Below are 19,678 nucleotides of genomic sequence, written 5' to 3'. Positions count from 1 at the left end.
GTTACTATCTCATTGACACATCCCCCACTTGTCATTTTATCTGTGTTACTATCTCATTGACACACACCCCACTTTTCATTTTATCTGTGTTACTATCTCATTGACACATCCCCCCACTTCTCATTTATCTGTGTTACTATCTCATTGACACATCCCCCACTTCTCATTTTATCTGTGTTACTATCTCATTGACACATCACCCACTTGTCATTTTATCTGTGTTACTATCTCATTGACACATCCCCCACTTTTCATTTTATCTGTGTTACTATCTCATTGACACATCCCCCACTTGTCATTTTATCTGTGTTACTATCTCATTGACACATCCCCCACTTCTCATTTTATCTGTGTTCACAGGAATGAATGTCTTGAAATGCAAAGAAGTGAATTAAAAAGGGAAGTGGCAACATCATGTGAGAAATGTTTGAACATGTATGTTTATTTTTGTACATATTGTTAAATACACAATTATTTTCCCAAATAATAACATCTTTTCTATTTGTATGTAAATTTATTTGACAATACCATTGAGATATAATAAATTGTCAACAAGCAATTTACAGTTTTCCATATTTACATCTCTCATTTTACTGATTGTATTTCAGTTCAGTTAGATGCACACATAATTAAATAGACACCCCTCAATGTTCAAATATTAAATTTTCCTCAGTGATACAATATATACATATAAATTTATTTATATATCCCATGGTAAAATATCTATGTTAGTTTAATTAGACTAATAACAACTAAATAATTTGAATGTGTAGTTAACAATTCAAAATTTGTTTGCCAAACATTTATCCACCAACATGACAAAAGTTCAAGTAGAAGTGGATGTAAGTAAGTTTGCTTATTTGTTAGGATCATGAATTATTTGCATTGGCTAATATAATAATCCTGATTTACTTGATCCAAGATTTGATTGGCTGACAATAAGTAAACAAAAGTTACAATGATTTCATGGTCAACATTACAAACTTCTACTTTGTACACACTCAAATTGTTTAGTTGTAAAAATAAATACTTCATGTTTCCTGTTGCAGATTCAGCTCAAATTTTGATGTAAATTATAATTTATTTTTTTTGAAACAAATATCAAACAAGTATGGTCATAGTTTAAATCTTTTCTGGTATGTATCTTTATCATAAAATTCTGTAAAAAAACAAACTGTAGAACTACCAACCTTGGTTTATACTGAAACAGGAAACAGAAATATCTCTTATGCTTTAGAAGCTGCATCTTAAATAAATGATAAAATTCTTTGAAGATGATAGAATAACAATAAGGAACGTAAGCAACCAATGTACACAAAGTTATAGCATGCCCGGCACACTTTCACCCAATGTTATCATCACCTAATTATATCAGAGACATTAATTCACAAATTTTAACATTATAAATCAACTGATGAACTGTTTCAATTAAAAGCAAAAATTATTTCTAAATGAAATGAATAATACCTAACTAAGACTTAATAATAATAAAAAAAACACAAAAATACGTGTTGGATTTCACATTGACAGCTGACTCATTAACTTATACCAACACACTGCACATGTTTTATTACATAATTTTATCAATATTTTTTGTTTAGAAATTAACAAGAAAAATTTAAATTTAGTCTAATAACTCAATATAATTTTAGGGAAAAAAAAACCACAAGAATTTGAAGTCGTTTCAATTTAAAAATCCATTTTGTTTGATTGAAACACTGACAGTACACACACACACCAATCCAGACACACAGAATCAGCATGAAAATGTGGTTGTAAACCAAATCTGCAACAGTTGTGAATAAATAACATACTAACTATTTGTTAAAGACAAAGAACAGCTGTTTGATTTGCAATTATTTGACAGTAAAAATAGACACCTTGAGAAGTGATTAGAATGTCAGGTTACAACACCTTACTGATTAAATCAATGACATTCAACATTACATATCAAGGTTAACATATAACAATAGTTGTGCTCAGCGTTGTCAGGGGAAATAATCCAGAAAACAAACTTTCAAATGTTTAGCTTCCAATATGTTTTCCTCTGTAAATTTAACTACATTCACAACCTAAAGTAGTAAATCATTTAAACATATGTCAGTATGATGCAGAAATCTATGAAAACAATAGTCTTCAAATATTTTTATCGCAAGGTTTTAGTTATTATGAATAATGCAAATCAATCAAAACTTGCATTCTGATATCTGATACATATACATGATATAAGTGTATGCAGTTTTTCCTGAAATTGCAATAAATTTTGCATTTTTGTCCTTTCTTCAAAAATCACAATAACACATGCAGGATATTATTTCTGAATTTACAGTTTTATCATAAAATTGTTTTATATTACATTTCTTTTTAACATATTTTGCATTTTGTAAAAGTTGTAATTCATAATTTCTGCATTATCATTTGTAGCTCAATAATAATGTATGCTTGGTATTAAAAATAAATAGTATTTCAATAAGTCAGTTAATATCACTGATCATTTTAACAAGCATAGCAATAAATAAACAACAAATATTGAATTATTATTTCATACACATGTACAAGCACTTAACAAATGAAACAAACCGCGACTGATAATATTATTTACCTTCTAATGAAACTTCACATAGGTTCTAAAAATATATCAGAATCAAAATATATTACATCTCTTCAAATAACCATTTACTTCAAATAAGGCTAAAAATATATATTTGTTTCAAGCCTCCATGCACAAACAATCGGGTAAATAGGTAGATTTTTTATTTTTTAATATTTCAAGTTTACTATATAAAGGGGGGAAATCTGAACTGTTAAAAGTGCTTTGACAAACATGTTGATACAATGTGATAGGGAATGCATGATTTTTTTTGGTTAGACAGGGAGGCAAAAAACAAAACTATATTTTTGGGGGGCCTAAATGCTTGGTAAAAGGTTTCAAATTTTAAACCCATGAAAACTTAACAATAAAGTACGGGAAATGTATAAACAGGCAACAAAGAATAAACTCTTAACTTTTAAACATTGTATTAAGTAAACTCTGCCTTTAAATGTTTACTATATGAAAATATATCTAAGGCAGGCACCTTTTGTGGGTTTCTTCAGTACCTTGTTAATTTCACCGACTTTAAGAGCTTAATATTAAATAAATGAGACCATTAATTAGTAAGTCATAAGTGAAAGGTAATGTATGGTGTTGTACAATACATGTATGGTCTTATATAACTACCTCATAGTCCTCATTTAAGATTTCTCAAACATCTTTAAACATTTGAGTTTATGACAGTCAACCATTGGGTCATATACATAAAGTGAAAATAATAATACTCTGCACAATACATATACTTATAGATGATCAATTTCCTATATAAAGCAGCATATATGTACACATATACAAACTTTAGTGAATATTATCAATAACATTTCTAATGAAAATAAATCTTTACAATTAAAATTAACTGGAAATACATGTACATGCAAAACCACCTAACTAAGCTGAAAATGTTTACAAAGGTAAGAAAATATACATGTACATATACAACTCCATCATTGTACAGACATGAAATAATACAGCAAATATTCGTTAAAACAATCAAAAACAGTTATTGCCTTTCCACACCAGGGTGGACTAAATAACAGTGATAAGAAACTACACAAATCATGTTCATAAGGTAACTTAATATTACTTCCTGTTATTTAATACATTTTCACATGGATATGCCTTAAGGTTATTGTATACTTTGAAAACATGCAGTTACATGTGCATGTAGTAAGAAAATGAAATCAAAATACTATTGACATTGACAACTATTTCACAGAAATTAAAACCGCTCTCTTTCTATATGAGTCAAACAAATACAGCAGAAATTGTAACTCAATAATACAGATTATAATCATAATGATTCAAAATTATTTCATGTCACAAATAATGAATACATTACAATACAGGAAGTTGTAAACAATACTTTTTACAATAAAGAAGTTATCTTATTACTTGAATACCAGTTATGTTTGAAAGCAAGTCTTTTATTAAATAAACATGACTGTAACATTGTGTAACCGTCCAAGAAATTTGGACTTTTATTTGGAGATATAGTAATCTATCCATTGCACTGATTTGTTTGTATTTTTTTTAACTGGTTTCTAAAAAATACAAAATTTTCACATAATTATAATCTCTGCACTATATACGAGTTAAGAAAATGTAAGATTTTAAATCCATTTTCCATGTTTGTCAAAGTTTTAACAAATTTTGATTCATATTTGACTATGGTGTAGTTTAGTTCACTTTAGTCTGTGTCCGTTATTGGAATGTTTTTAGACATTTTGCACAATAAATGATTTTTTTTTTCTATACCTTCATTTTGTAATTGATTCTAATATCATGTAACAAAGTAATTGATTAAAAAACTTGTTGAAAGTTTTAAGAAAAAGATCATTAATAACTCAGAAATTCTGGATTAAAAACCTCTCTCTTTTTAAGACCTTTCTTTTATAAGAAGTATAAACAATGTTATGGTTTTTCTATCAATGAAGATTGTTTAGGAATAAAATGTTGACGAGATAATTTCCAGAAATAAAACGTAGATAAAACAAGATGTATAGACCCACAGATAAAGTCACAATGAAGATCACTTGCTAAATGCAGCTACAACAGCCCACAGTACATCATTGGTCCCTTCCTTCATAGATTCCTGGTCAAATTCAAGGTCAAGTAATTCACGGACTCGTTTCATTGCAATTTCATAGTCGTCATCAGAAAGTGGAGCAAAAGCATTTTCTAGGACATCAGAAGAATGTGCAAGGTATATTAATGCCAACATGCGTTTCTCCATTCTGTGTGCATTGTTTGTCCAGCGACTTAATACAGATTCCTGTACTCTCTTGATTAATTTCTGTTTGATATTAGAGTCAGTTAATGGATGAGTGGTCATATCAAACAGAAGGAAATTCTGTTTTTCTGTTGTACATACTCCTTTTTCTACCAAATTTTTGGCTAGTCTCTCCCTTACATTCCTCAACTGATACCTCAGTTTTAATGGATTCCATGTTTCACCTGGAAATATAATCAGATAATAACAACTCACATAAATAAATCGCTATAACTGTTAAAATACAAAACAAGACAAATACATGTACTATTAAAGAAATCATTTTCAATACGTTCTTATATTTATATGTACATGTACACTACTCAGGGTTTGAATAGGTTGATTGATGTTTAACACCACTTTCAGCACTATTTTGTTAATTTGTGGGGTCAGTTTTAATTGGTGGGATAAGCTGAGTACTAAGAGAGAACCACCCAATCTTGGAAAGCATAAAGTTGACAATCCTAGTCAATTAGGTGCACCTACCACAGACAGGATTCAAACACACAACCTGAGAATTGAAAGTCTCATTAAGCTAGCAATACAGTTATCTAAGACCCCCTTATTTAAAAATCTAGTATAAAAGAATCTCTATATTAATTATAATTTTCTAAAAAAAAAGTCAAAATTGAAGAAATACAAAGAGATTTAAGGGCAATAAATCCTGTAAGGACTCAACTGACAGTTTCTGGTTTTTTTTCAACTTATAAAATTTTTGTTATAAAATAATTTTCATTATTTAAAGTTCCTATTTATCTACTTTTAGTTATCAAGATAATAAGAAAAAGCCAAAAAATAATTGGTAAAAGTCATCATTCATGTGCAAAAATACAAGAAGAAAACATACAAGAGTTAGGATAAAGAATACTGACTGACCATAAATTTATGGCTGGAATAATATATGAAAACAAACATATTTTTTTTGTCCAATCAAATTATTCTCCAATTCAATTTTAGCTAGGTCCATCAGAAAATCTGCAAACATCTCTGCCTAATAATGAATTTTACATATTTCTATCATCATAAGTACAATAGTATGGAGTACTTCACCTACCACTTAAATATTCTATCCAACTTTGAACTGTTTCAGCAGGTTCTGTCTCTTTAATGTGTTTTAATGCTTCATCCAGCAAGACATCGCCTGTAGGAGCAGGATTTTTTAGAAGGATTTTACGGTTAAGTAAACTTCTTTTACGCATTCCTGCTTTTTCAAGTTCTACCCGTCCTCGTAACCCAAGTTCTATTAATATACAGCCTCTCAGACCTGATGATATACAGTCATTCCAGAATGATGTGTAACCCTGTAACAGAAATTTTTGCTTGTATAAAATGTAACTCAAAATTATCATCCAAATATCTTCCCAAGTAAAAGGAGTTTTGTTTTATCTAATTCAGCATTCTTATTGGGAAAGCTATGCATACAGATGTTTCCAATTTGTATTTGGATCTTTTCCCACTCCTGATACAACTGTACACTGAAAAAAATATTAACTAAAAACATTTATCTATAATCTAGTATGTAAACTGTATAGAATTGCGCAATCTGAAATGCCATAGTCAGTCAAATAACAGTTAAAGAATGGAGTCAATCAATAGTTGCATAATTTTGTGTCATACTGATTTTGATTTCGACTCGATCTTTTAACTTTAAAAAAGTTGAACATTTCATAACTGAATATGAAAATTAACAGGCTGCAGCCAGTGCAGATTAAAGTATTAATGGACAGTGGTCAATTGTGGCTCTGCATGATCAACGAAAATATTATGGGGCTTGGGGACTGCATGATCATATTGGCCTGGGATCACCAGCCTAATCAGTTTCATGGCTGAAATAAAATTAAGAAGATGCGGTATGCATGTCAATGTCGCAATGAGACAACGCTCCATTTTAGTCAAAATTTGTTAAAGAAGAACCATTATACCATTGTATACTATAGATACATTCATTTTTGGGAGTACCAAGAAGTGAATTTTCATGAATTGAAAAAAACCTAACATGTTCAAGGATACATGTATATAATTTCCTGAAGTATGCATACAATTCTAAGGAAAGTTTTACAGGAACTTTTGAGATGTCCAGTAATGGCAGACAAACAATAAGGTGTATTCTTTCGACATGCAACTTCAATCAGTATCTTGTGTAATCTTTTGCTTTACCTAGGGTTATACACTCTACATATGGAGAAGGGTAGTAATGCCTTTTACCGTTAAGCGTCAAACAGTCATTTTTTGCAACCCAACCATTAGTGTCAAATTTGTCAAAATTTTATTGTGATTCCTCAGACATGTCAGAAGTCTCAAAAAATTATTGTAACAGTAATTTTTGTAAAAATTTTTATCGTCCAAAAAAAGTGTACATTTTATCGTTATGCACAAAAATTGACATTTACATCACTAATGAATTTTAACTGTTATATGTCATGAGGTTGCCTCTATTTACAATCCTCATCACAGGCACTTTTTTCTATCCATGGGAAGATCTTAACTTAAACATATTTATTTATAGTGGATTGGGAAACAAGTTATATTAATTCCTTTCTACTTTGCCGGTAGGAATACTGCCTTGTAGTGGCATTAGCTTGATTTTTTTCAAAATCTACAAGGGTGTCTTTAACCTGCAAGAGATATGACTCTCTCTTAACACAGGTCAGCCATTTATCGTCCCTTCCGACGGACTGGAAGAACCTTCTTCTATAAACATAAATATACGTTGAGAGTGTGTCATCCCATGGATAGAAAAAAGCATTTAGAAACAATAGTCCAAATAGTTATGACATCTTTAGGCTATTTTAAATTTTTGCTTCAACGCCTTCCTGCGACGATGTAAGGCGTCAAAGAAAAACTAGATGTGTCAAAACACAAATGGCCCTGTCTCAAAAAGTTGAAACATCTGCAATTTTAATAACACATGTTGACACAAACATGATGGTAGTCTCAAATGGTATCAAGTTCGTTAGCACCCAATACACTTTTGCACCCTACATGTTCACACCCAATTTAAATTTAAATTCCAGTTGAATAATTGGAAAATCATGATTGTTGTTATAAATTGCTTTGGTGTAAGGAAAACATTCAAGATTTTAAATGAAAAACACAAAAGATAATTGTTTTTAACAGCTTGGTCCCTTTGATCTGAAACACTAAAATATAGCAATACACTATTATAACCAAAACATGATAAAATTTATTCAACACACAAAAAAAAAACGTAGTCAGAATCTATTTTGTTTTGATACAAGCAGGGTTTGCAAAAACCCAGGTTTTATGTGTATTACCCAGCCATTGTATCATACAAGTCAATGAAGCAAAGTTATAGCAATACACTAACCAAAACATGAATAAGAGTTATTCAACACAAAAAAAAAAAAATGCTGTTTCACTTTATTTTGAGACAATGACAACAAATATAAGAATACACTTGCCAAAACTTGATTACAAAGCTATAGTTATTAAACACAAAATTAAAATTGGGCGCGAAGATGTAAGGTGCCGTGGGAACAGACTTTGGGTGCGAACATGCAGGGTGCGATAGTGAAAGGGGTCGAACATGAGTGGGTGCAAACATGAATGGGCACAAACAGACCCGGATTCATCTCAACTATCAATAATCAGCTCAAATTCTGGAGGCGTATGGAAAAATGTCCATATAACTGTGATTTCAACAATTTTCAATGTTGTAAACCAGGGCTTCCAAAATTTTTCTGAGCCAGCTGGACATTTTATATCTGATCCAAAATTTAATCCTTAAGACCATGAAGACTATGTCACAATAGGCAATTATGGTAATCAGATGGCCATCCCAATGATTGACATTAGATTAAAAATGATATTAAACTTTACATTGATATGAATTTGATGTTCTGACATAAACTGTTAAAATTGGCATTGCATCATTCAAAGTGTGCACATCGGCGTGCTCATATCTGCATAAGACTCTTTATTTGTGCAAAATGAGGTTGTCTAGAACTTTATTTTCGTTATTAAAGTCACATTTTTCAAAATCGTATGTTGACTTGACAATGGTAAAACATAGATCTAGACCATAAACGGATATGTGAAATCTGTGTTCATTTACATAGCACGACTGAGCGGAGAAGCCCTTTCCACGTTATTTCTTCAACAAAATACTTGAAATGAACGTAAGATACAGGTATCAATGGTAGTTTTAGCATTTTTGAAGAAATGTAGGATGCATAATTGAATTTCCCACCTGTACACATGCGCACAGGTGTTCTTGTTCATTTAACATAGTTCTGACGATTATTCATTTAAACAGGTTGGGAACAAACCCCCTGGATGGTGATTATACCTGTATAGAGGGATCTCTTTAGAGGGATAAAATTATCCCTCTATAGAGGGGTATTTGTGTTTGCACTGGATTTAAACCAAATTAGGGCAGAATGGCATTTTCTAATTATATTGGCTATAATCTCTAGCAGTATGTGCATCAACATATGCACTTTACTAAACATTGGGATAACCTGTTTTCTGCTAAAGTGACAAAACTTGAAATCTATTGTATACCTATCTGAACATCTGATCAACATCAAAAGGAATAGTTGACCTTTAAAAATCATGTTAAATCTAACAATAGAAATTCTGTTCAGTGAGGCATAAGTGAGTAGAATTTACCTGATTATCACAGCTTTCAATCATGGTGGACAATAGATTTTATATTTAGTCAGATTAGCAGCAAACTGGGCATATGGCAGATTTTACAGTATTGTGTTCTGTCTCCTACTTTCATGTTGCTAACGTGACGGAGACATAAATTAGTAACGTTAGCGACATTTGGACATGTCACATTAGCAACAACATCTTTAAAAGTTAAAATGTATGCACACAGTGATGTTTAATATATGCCTGGAGTAATAAAATTGTACAGTCTGGTTTAGAATTTCTAAATATACAGAATGTCATTTGCAGGTGTACTTTATATCAAATGAATCCACAAGAAACCAATTCGTAATAGTAACATTAGCAACATCTACTATCATGACATTACGTTTTGTTGCGAACGTCTTTTTGATGGACGGAATATATTTAAGGTCCTCTTGTAACGATATTACATACAACTTACCTTCTTTGCTTCCCCATCATGTGAAGGAACTGACTCTGAATCTATTTCTGCAAAGGGCGATATCGTAACTCCTATACAGGAGAGTTACAGATCTAAATATATGTTGCTCACGTGACACTGATTTGGACGGAAACCTCGAGCAGTAACGTTCGCAAAAAATAAAACAGCCAATGATATTGATTCCTCAAGTCCTTTGACCCCCTTACGTCATCCAAATTTAATATGATTGCTATTTTCAATTATTTATAAAACCAGGGATAAAAATAACTTCAATGGGCTGTCTGAGAACCAACAAGAAAATTGCGATCGTGACATACCACAATGGACGGAAAAGACGTGACGTTAGCAACAATATTATTTAATTACCTTTTTTAGCCTTTACCAATAAAAATCTGCCTTAAAGTTATGATTGAAACACAAAAGAAGACTTTTTATTAAAATATAAGTCCATGTTATTAGGCTCCACTTATAAATAATACTTCAAAATTCCACTCCAAATAAGCTGGATGTCAGTAAAGTAGGTCATGATGTCTATTCCATGTCCAATATTTTGAAATTAAAAACCCTCTAATTCTAACAAAAAACACAAACACAGAGTAATTTTTATTTTTATTTACTCAGAAAGACACATTTTATTCAATAACATAATGCATTACTCCATTACACAGTCTGTTTCACAGTTTCAGCAATTGCTTTTTTGATGGATACAAAAAAACAACAATTCCTTCTTATTGTAAAATCTGCCATATGCATATTAAACTAAGTACATCAATTGGTGCATCAACTGTTGCAGGTTACTGCCATAATAAGTAGAGAATGCCATTCTGCCATGTTTTGATTTAAATCCAGTCTAAACAAAAATACCCCTCTATAGAGGGATAATTTTATCCCTCTATAGAAGGTTTATCCCTCTATACAGGTATAATCACCATAGAGAGGGTTTGTTCCCAACCTGTTAAAACCTTTTTATTAAAATGTTTCATCAAATCATGTTTATAAATGTATTTATTATAAATTTGATCATTTGGACTAAATCAATTAGATACAAACCACGGAAATGTGGGGCTTTTAAAGGCAAAAGTTTGGGTCAAAAAGATCGTGTATTAAAATGTATTTAAAAATGACCGAAAAAGTCTTGAAAACTAAAAAGTATATGACCGTTTCATGCTTTGCCCAGCCGGAATTTTAACGGACATTTAATATACAAATGACCGGAATATATGACCATTTTGGAAGCCTTGTTGTAAACCCTTAATTTTGGCAAAAATTTGCAGTGCAGAACAAAAGTTAAACTTGATCTGCAACTCATCATGGTTAGCTCACATACCAAAAAATTAGGCCAATATCTGAAAGCATTTAGAAAAAAGGTCTGTATTACTGTGAATTTCAACTATTTATCCACATCCAAAGCCTGTAATTTCGTCAAAAATTATTAGTTGAGCAGAGCGAAACTTAAACTTGATCTGTAACTCATCATGGTTAACCCTCATACCAAAAATCAGCCCAATATCTGACGGCAAATTTAGAAAAAAAAACTGTATAATGGTTTCTGCGGAATGACCGAATTACAGACAAGGGTAAAACCGACAACTTCCTTGCAGGGCAATAAAAATATAACTGCCTTTCAAGATGTTATAATTATTTGGACTACTCTATAAACAAATTCCTGCTAGTCACAGGCACTTGTGTCACCCTCATAGTAATTATATATGCATTAGGGGAGCAAATATCTATGTCTGTCAACAAATGTGGAAATAGCATTTCTGAAAACTCATTCATTTTAATGTATAACCTCTCTGTCTTTTAATCCTAACAGTAAGATTTCTTCCATTAAAGTTAAACGAGTTTCTTTTGAGTCGTGTTCCTCTTCTTCATCAGGATATCCAGAAAGATCTTCTAACTGCTCACTAGAATTTGGTTCATCTGTCCTTACATTATTACCGCGTCGTTGGACTAAGCCTCCACCTCTCTGAGAAGCCATTGTATCTATTTTACTGCATATAAGAGGCCAAATAAGTTTGTTTAGCCTAAGAAACCTCAGTCACTTGCAAAGTCTGGCCATCAAAATGGCCGTCTTCGTTGACGTAAACATCAAAACATCCGAGATTTTAAAAACAATTTTAAATACATTCGAAATTTAGAAATTGTTATGAGATTCATTTTTTCAACGTTCAAAATATCATTTGAATTAAAAAATATATTAATGAAAATTAAAAAAACAAAAAATATTTGATACAGTCTAAATTTGTTTTGCGTTTTTAAGAAAATACTAAAAGTTAGATCAATTATCGGTTATATTCCGGAAATTGTTTAATTATTTAGATCTATAGAGATGCCTTTGTTTTTTCCAAATTTTAAAATATAAATTAAAATATAATTTAATATTACCAATATATAAGAAGGACTGAGAAGGACTTTCCAATATTTAAATACAAATGAGATACCTTTTTTAGAAATTTACCTGTGAAAAAAGATGAGCCAAATACGTCACATTCTAAGCCATTGCAGTTGAAAATAAAACATTTGCAAAATAAAAAAAAGCCTGTTTTTAATATACATTCAGCAAAAATATCCTATGATGAGATTGTCAAACTTTTGGTTATTGATATTACTATCAACTTAATTTAAATCACCACATTAAAAATATTTGTTGTAAAGCATCCCAACAACTGAATGTTTTAAAGCGCATTTGCTGCTACCTTACTAAATTGAATAAATTGACCATTTTCCACACATTTATTTTATCGAATTTTAATTTTTGTCCTTTGGCATGGCATTTTTGCAACGAAAATAACACCACCAAATTGGAAAAAATTCAGGAAAGGGCTTTGCGATTTATATATGAAGACTATGTTAGTTCATATGATGAACTACTTTTACGAGCAAAGGTTCCATTATTGAAAATAAGACGTATGCGTAACATGGCTATTGAGTGTTTCAAAATTTTATATAAATTGTCACAACCATGCTTACATCATTTAGTTGTATTGAAAGACTGTAAATATAATTTTAGATATTCTAATATTGTAGATATACCCAATCTAATTAAAAACCGATCACTCATGCTCCCGTTTTCTGATATGTCGCGTGGGAGCAACGGGAGCACGAGACAGTGGCGGATCCAGAGGGGGGGGGGGGGTTCCGGGGTGCGCACCCCCCTTTATTTTGGCCGATAAATGCATTTGAATCGGGACATATGTTTTGCACCCCCCCTTTGCCCTGGGCTAGCACCCCCCTTTCGAAAATTCCTGCATCCGCCACTGTGAGAGATCGGTTTTTAATTAGATTGAGATATACCTAGGGTCCGAACATCAACCTATGGTAATAACTCTTTTAAATACACAGCTTCTGTTTTATGGAATGATCTACCTGATGATTTTAGAAAAATTGCTAATTTTAGTCAGTTCAAAAATATTTTAAAGTCACGGAATGGAAATGACTGTAAATGCACAGTTTTTGCAGACTTTTAGTTTATATTATGCAAATTAATTTACCATCTAGATCATATCCCATTTTTTTCAAATTTTATTCTATGCATTTTTACCAGCTTTTATGCCTAGTTTACACTTATGTGCTTTTAGCTTTAATACCTAGCTTATGCTTATATTCTGCTTTTAGTGCTTCATTTTTGTGCTGTGATATTTAATGCACTATATTATGTGTTGTATTGTTATAAATGTTGTATTGTAAAAAAAAATGTATCTTATGTCGGTTACAAGCTCATTAGAGCTTATGTTTGTCTATGTTATATACCATGCCGACTCTAAATAAAGCTTATTTATTTATTTATTTACGTCACTTTTGTGCGTCGATCTAGTCGAAGGACATACAATGCGTGTGCTGTTTTTGTGTGCTGACCTAGGTTGTTTTTCGTGATTGTTTTTATTATGTATAGATAGTCAGCACTTCGGTGTTGACATGTATATCAATTATATGCTCATTTAAAAAAAAGACTGTTTTCAAAAGTATGAATTATTTTGGATACTACGGATGTTCTTATCCCAGGCAGATAACCTTTGCCGTACTTGGCTCATCTTTTTGAAATTTTTAATCACCAATGCCCTTCAATATTTTGACATTAGCGTCACTGATGAGTCTTATATGTAGACGAAACACGCATCTTGTGTATTAAAGTATAAGTCTGGTATCTTTAATATCTCTTATCATGCCGTAATGTTCTATTGTATTGTTTATTTGTGTATTTCTCTGTCCTGAATGTTCTTACTTTTATTTTATTTTGTAATCCTGTCTTGAATGTTGTCATTTGAGGGTTGTATTTAACATTGCCATAAAAGCAGAAGGTTTGACTAACCACAAAACTAGGTTCAACCCAGCATTTTTCTTAAAATGTCCTGTGCCATGTCATAAAAATGGCAATTGTTATCTTATATTTCGTTTCTCTGTGTGTTGCATTGTCGTTTTTTTTTTCTTTCTCACTTTTAAATGTTTCTGTTGTTTCATTGTTTTCCTCTTACATTTGATGTGTTTCCCTCAGTTTTAGTTTGTAACCAGGATTTTTTCCCCTCTCAATCAATTTATGACTTTCGGACAGAGGTATACTACTGTTGTCTTTATTTATGGTCAATATTATGAATTACGTATTCTAAGAATTATCGGTCTTAAATTTTTATTTGAACATGATAGTCTATATTTACTACCCACTAAGTGACTTGTGTCATATTTTCATGGAATTTGACATTTTGACTAATAACCGATTTGCATGGCGGGTGATACGTATATAATGATTTTACAAATCTTTGCTTTTTTTGCCAATCATCTTGAAAACTATAAGCGATATAGCTAGAAACTTTTATAACAGAAATGATCAGCGAGACAAGATCTACAACATACGAGTCGAAATTTCCGTTATAGTAAGTAGACTTTTTAAGGTAACGGTTGCCCTTAATGACGACTTTTTTATACTCTCATCCTCTCTTGTGTTTTGGGTAAACACTAAAGAAAATAGTGAGATTTTTCTCATGAACTATTCAAGTCTATTGGAGAGTTTCCATTGTTGATGATGCAAATAGACTTAAATGAATGACATGTGCTCTTTAAAGCCTCTCTTTTTATATTATAGCTCTTATATATTTCCAAAACTGTTTGCTATTTTCTTTGATATCTAGCTGCTGCAATCCTATTGTGAACATAATTGTTGAGTGATTTTTTTCAGTCACTCGTTATTGAATTTTGTAGTTCTTTCCATTTTCCCCCTAAAATTCCGTCCACTATGAATATTTCTTTCCGTTTCCGTTTCCGTTCCGTTTTCCGTTTCCGCCGTTTAGCAACACCCATAAATTTTATATTTGGTACATAGATTTATCATGACCAGTTATTACAGATAAAGTTTACATTTTGTTCCTGCATGTTTTAAGATCATAATTTTCATAAAATGAAGAAATGATCTTTCAATAATTTCATTGGGGTCTGGAGCTGGTATCACGGTCAGTGACTGCTAGTAGTCCTTTGTTTATATGTTAATCATTGTCATCTTGTCTAGTTGCTTCTATTACACAACCTAACACCGGACTCGACTTCTTTAAAACTGAGGTTAACTTTGCGTATTTCTGTACGTCACATTCTTATAGTTTCATGCTCAATGTTACTGTTACTTCTAAATTGCGTCTTGTGTTTCATTTCATGTTCTCATTTTCAAGCATTTGTTTAAACTATGCACATGTTTTTTAACCGTTTATTTCGTCTGTACCAATATCAATGATTGCCTTAGGTTATATAAGTTTTTGTCAGTTAGGAAAATTTGGTGTTGATGGCATATCTTGTACTTTTCATAAAAAAGAAAACCCAATATTGTCAGAGATCAGTTTTACATATACGGAAAGATTTATAACCAAGGGTTTCCAAAAACTGGTAAACTAGTGCTGCTTTCTTGAATTCAAAGGGTCATGCAGTCGCCTAAAGGTCATACTTTACATTATGGAAATTTGACAAACTTAATGCACTTTCACAGAATAAGTCAACACTACAAGTCCTATAAACCTCACACATTTGTGTTCTGGTACTGAATTTTACTAAAATAGATAAAAAAAAAAATACAACATCTTATGTTGAAATTTCTCGAGTACAAAAGTTGCACTCACTGAATATTTCATATTGAAAATTACACTAGTTTTTATGGTGAATTTACTAAAATTGCCGGTTTGAGAAGCTGAAGTAAAATATGTAAACGTATAATACAATATCCAAGCAGATGTGGTATAGATAGATCATATATTTAAGCGATTCTCACGAAATATGTCTATATCTGATAATAAACATTATACAATCTTAACAACAGACACGTGTCTTTACATATATGTATATTGTAGATACTCCTCCGTTTTCTTCACAATTACAAGTTACTATACATAATACACTCAGCATTAATTTGTAATTTACTATAGAGTGCAAATCAAACAGACACAAGGCCAATCTACAAAAATATACGATATATAATTTCTTTATAGAATATCTTATAATCGTATGATAAGTCTTATTAACTATATGGAATACTTTATAAAATATGATAGATATATCGTATGAACTATATATATATATGAATATGTAAAAAAAAAAATCATCTGTGACTTTTTCATGAACATTGGTACAACATGTCTTCATATATAATCATATCAGATATCATTTCTAAAAATGGGATCTATGTATTCGCTTTCATGCAAATTGTTATCATCAATCGAAAAGGCATCTTTTAATTATTTGGCACACATTGACGTCGCGAAAAACATAATTTTCCGTTACCAACGTCATTCATTCCACTGTAACTGTATTGTAGCCTATCATTAAATAAACTCATCATAGATACAAGGACTAAATTTTGTATATACGTCAGACACGCGTTTCGTCTACAAAAGACTCATCAGTAACGTTCGAATCCAAAAAAGTTAAAAAAAAAGTTAAAAAAAGTTAAAAAAATAAAAAATAAAAAAAAAATAAAGTACGAAGTTGAAGAGCATTGAAGACCAAAATTCCTAAAAGTTTCGCCAAATACAGCTATAAGTTTATCTATGCCTGAGGAAGAAAAGCTTAAGTATTACAAAATTTTAAAATTTTGTGAACAGTTAATTTATAAATATAACCATATCAGTGATAATTCATGTCAGCACAAGTGCTGACTACTGCTACTGGCTAAAATATACCTAATTGAAAAAAAAAAATTGACAAAAAGATCCCTTTTAATGATCCTTCCCTCCGACAAATTTATCCTATATCTGATGATGGCATCCGTGTTTCAACACATGCAACTAAATTATCTCAAGGACACAGAACGACACAATTGGTTTGAGGGATCAAGGATACGACATTGTGTGTTACAAATCATAATACACCACATCCGGTAACGGTTAAAATATGGAGAGAAAAAAAGGAGAAAAATTCTGATTCTATATCATATTATATCTTGGGTGATGTGAGGCACCATTCTTTTTAATTTGGTTACTGATACTTTTAAACATGTAGAGAAAGCGGAGTTCCTTCAGACACTTGTCAAAAACAAGAAGATCAAAGAAGCCAGGTTATTTAATTTCACTTTCAGATATATTGATGATGTTCTTTCCATTAACAATCCGAACTTTTCTGATTGGATTCCATTTATATACCCACCAGAACTAGAAATTAAAGAGACCACAGACACGGCTTCCTCCGCCTCATTTTTAGACTTATACCTCGAATTTGACATACACAGTCATCTCAGTACCAGAATCTATGACAAACGAGACGATTTTAATTTTGAAATTATCAATTTCCCCCACCTTAGTAGTAATATACCAACTTCACCTGCATATGGAATATACATTTCCCAACTTATTAGGTATTCAAGAGCTTGCAGCTCCTATTCAGACTTTGTAAAACGTCACCAGTGTCTGAGCAGAAAGTTGATGAACCAGGGGTATGTCAAAGAACGTCTCGTCCTTTTTCTAAAAAAGTTCATCGGAAGATACCAAGAACTTGTTGATAAATATTCCGTATCAACTTCACAAATAATACAAGATGGTCTTGAAGGATAGATTTTGCGTACTGACGTTAGTTATCATCTTAATTACGTATTATAGAATTCTTTTATAAGTCTTTTTTAGATAATCATTTGAAGTGACTCAGTGGTTATGTAAAACCACATACTTTGAACGGCAAAATTATTTCATTGATTGATATTACTTTTACTTAAGGATCTTGAATACTATGAATGACAAAACTATTTTATTCAATAACACTACTTTTTCTGTTTAGTCTGTTTTTCATGATATACATTTGACGTGAAACTGTACTTATGTATCCCGTCATACTTTGAACCACACCATTATTTTATTTATTATTATTACTTTTACTGTTAAGTCTGGTTTTTGGTATATCTACTTTACGTGAGTCTGTATTTATGTATGCCGACATACGACAAAATTATTTTTATGTCTACCTGTGCGAATTTCAAACGCGCTATTTTACACCAGTAATGAAAACCTTCTATCATTTATGGGTAGACTTTACATAGATACATTCAGCCGTATTTGACGTGAAACTGTTCTTATGTATCCCGTCATACTTTGAACCACACCATTATTTTATTTATTATTATTACTTTTACTGTTAAGTCTGTTTTTGTTATATCAACTTTACGTAAGTCTTCATTTATGTATGCCGTCATACGACAAAATTATTTTTATGTCTACCTGTGCGAATTTCAAACGCGCATTTTTAAACCAGTAATGAGACCTTCTATCATTATGGGTAGACTTTACATAGATAAATTCAGCCGTATAAGAAAAGCAAAATGAGAATGTTAAATTAATGTATGCCTTTTTGTGCTTCTTTGTTACATTTGTTGTTTATGTAGAGATATTAAGATGATAACACAATATTGACTGTTGTACCCCTATTTTTGACATTTTTACTCTTTGAGTATGTTTGTTTTGTTCATGCATCGTTGACAATTTAATGGAATTTGATGCGACTGTCATATAAGTGAGAGGTTTAGCTAGCTATAAAACCAGGTTCAATCCACCATTTTCTACATTAGAAAATGCCTGTACCAAGTCAGGAATATGACAGTTGTTACCCATTCGTTTGATGTGTTTGGACTTTTGATTTTGCCTATTGATTTTTGATTTTCCTTTTTGAATTTTCCTCGGAGTTCGGTATTTTTGTGTTTTTACTTTTGTCTTGTAGCAAGTTTCTTAAATACAATGGTAGCATGTGTGATATTTTCCATGTAGTACTCCAAAAGATAAAACTCTATTCATGTCAAGCATTTCTTTATATGAAACAACAGAAAACTATTTTTCAGTTTTGAAAGGGGTTTTTATGGTGGCTTTACTCCCAATTAACTTAGATTCAACCAGCGTATATCCGTTTAACTAGTCTAATGTTGTTGTTTTATAGGGAGCGACAATTTAACTTTAAGGGGTTAATGTTTGTCTTTTGTCTCAGTCCAAATAAGAAGCAGGCTATAGCTGCGCCACGAGTGCATGATACGCCCGTCGTCTTGTGTGTGAAGTTATATGCAATAATCATAAATAGTTTCTGACATACGGTGCGACAATTGAAACCCCCCTTTTTTTCTAAAAAAAACTCAATATTAACACTAAAATAAAATTTTGATTCATCACCAAAACTGAAGTATACTATACAGATCTTTAGATTAGTATAACTGGGAAGTGTGTAAAGTTTTAAGCAATAATCATTCATCATTTTTAAGATACTGCGCGACATGTGAAAAAAAAATCCCCTG

At 31.4% G+C, this 19,678-nt stretch overlaps 1 protein-coding gene across 1 annotated transcript; it reads right to left on the bottom strand.

The window, feature by feature from the left end:
- Nucleotides 1-494: 494 nt before the first annotated feature.
- Nucleotides 495-12,047, bottom strand: LOC134715025 (Golgi phosphoprotein 3 homolog sauron-like). The gene is made up of 3 exons (XM_063576867.1): nucleotides 11,735-12,047; nucleotides 5,917-6,163; nucleotides 495-5,047 (listed from the first exon to the last, which is right to left on the bottom strand). Exons 1-3 carry the CDS (start codon nucleotides 11,921-11,923, stop codon nucleotides 4,623-4,625), a joined length of 861 nt encoding a protein of 286 aa, XP_063432937.1. The 5' UTR covers nucleotides 11,924-12,047; the 3' UTR covers nucleotides 495-4,622.
- Nucleotides 12,048-19,678: the final 7,631 nt, after the last annotated feature.

Source organism: Mytilus trossulus, chromosome 4, assembly GCF_036588685.1.
Source record: "Mytilus trossulus isolate FHL-02 chromosome 4, PNRI_Mtr1.1.1.hap1, whole genome shotgun sequence".
NCBI classification, from domain to species: domain Eukaryota; kingdom Metazoa; phylum Mollusca; class Bivalvia; order Mytilida; family Mytilidae; genus Mytilus; species Mytilus trossulus.
Note: the sequence above shows the minus strand (reverse complement) of the source record. Positions and strands in the feature narration are given on the sequence as shown.

Coding starts and splice junctions, on each gene's coding strand:
- LOC134715025 (XM_063576867.1), bottom strand. CDS start 11,923: ATGGCTTCTCAGAGAGGTGGAGGCTTAGTCCAACGACGCGGTAATAAT. Junction 6,164..11,734: donor TAGGATTAAAAGACAGAGAG/GTTATACATTAA, acceptor TTTCTGTTACAG/GGTTACACATCATTCTGGAA. Junction 5,048..5,916: donor TTGGATAGAATATTTAAGTG/GTAGGTGAAGTA, acceptor TTATATTTCCAG/GTGAAACATGGAATCCATTA.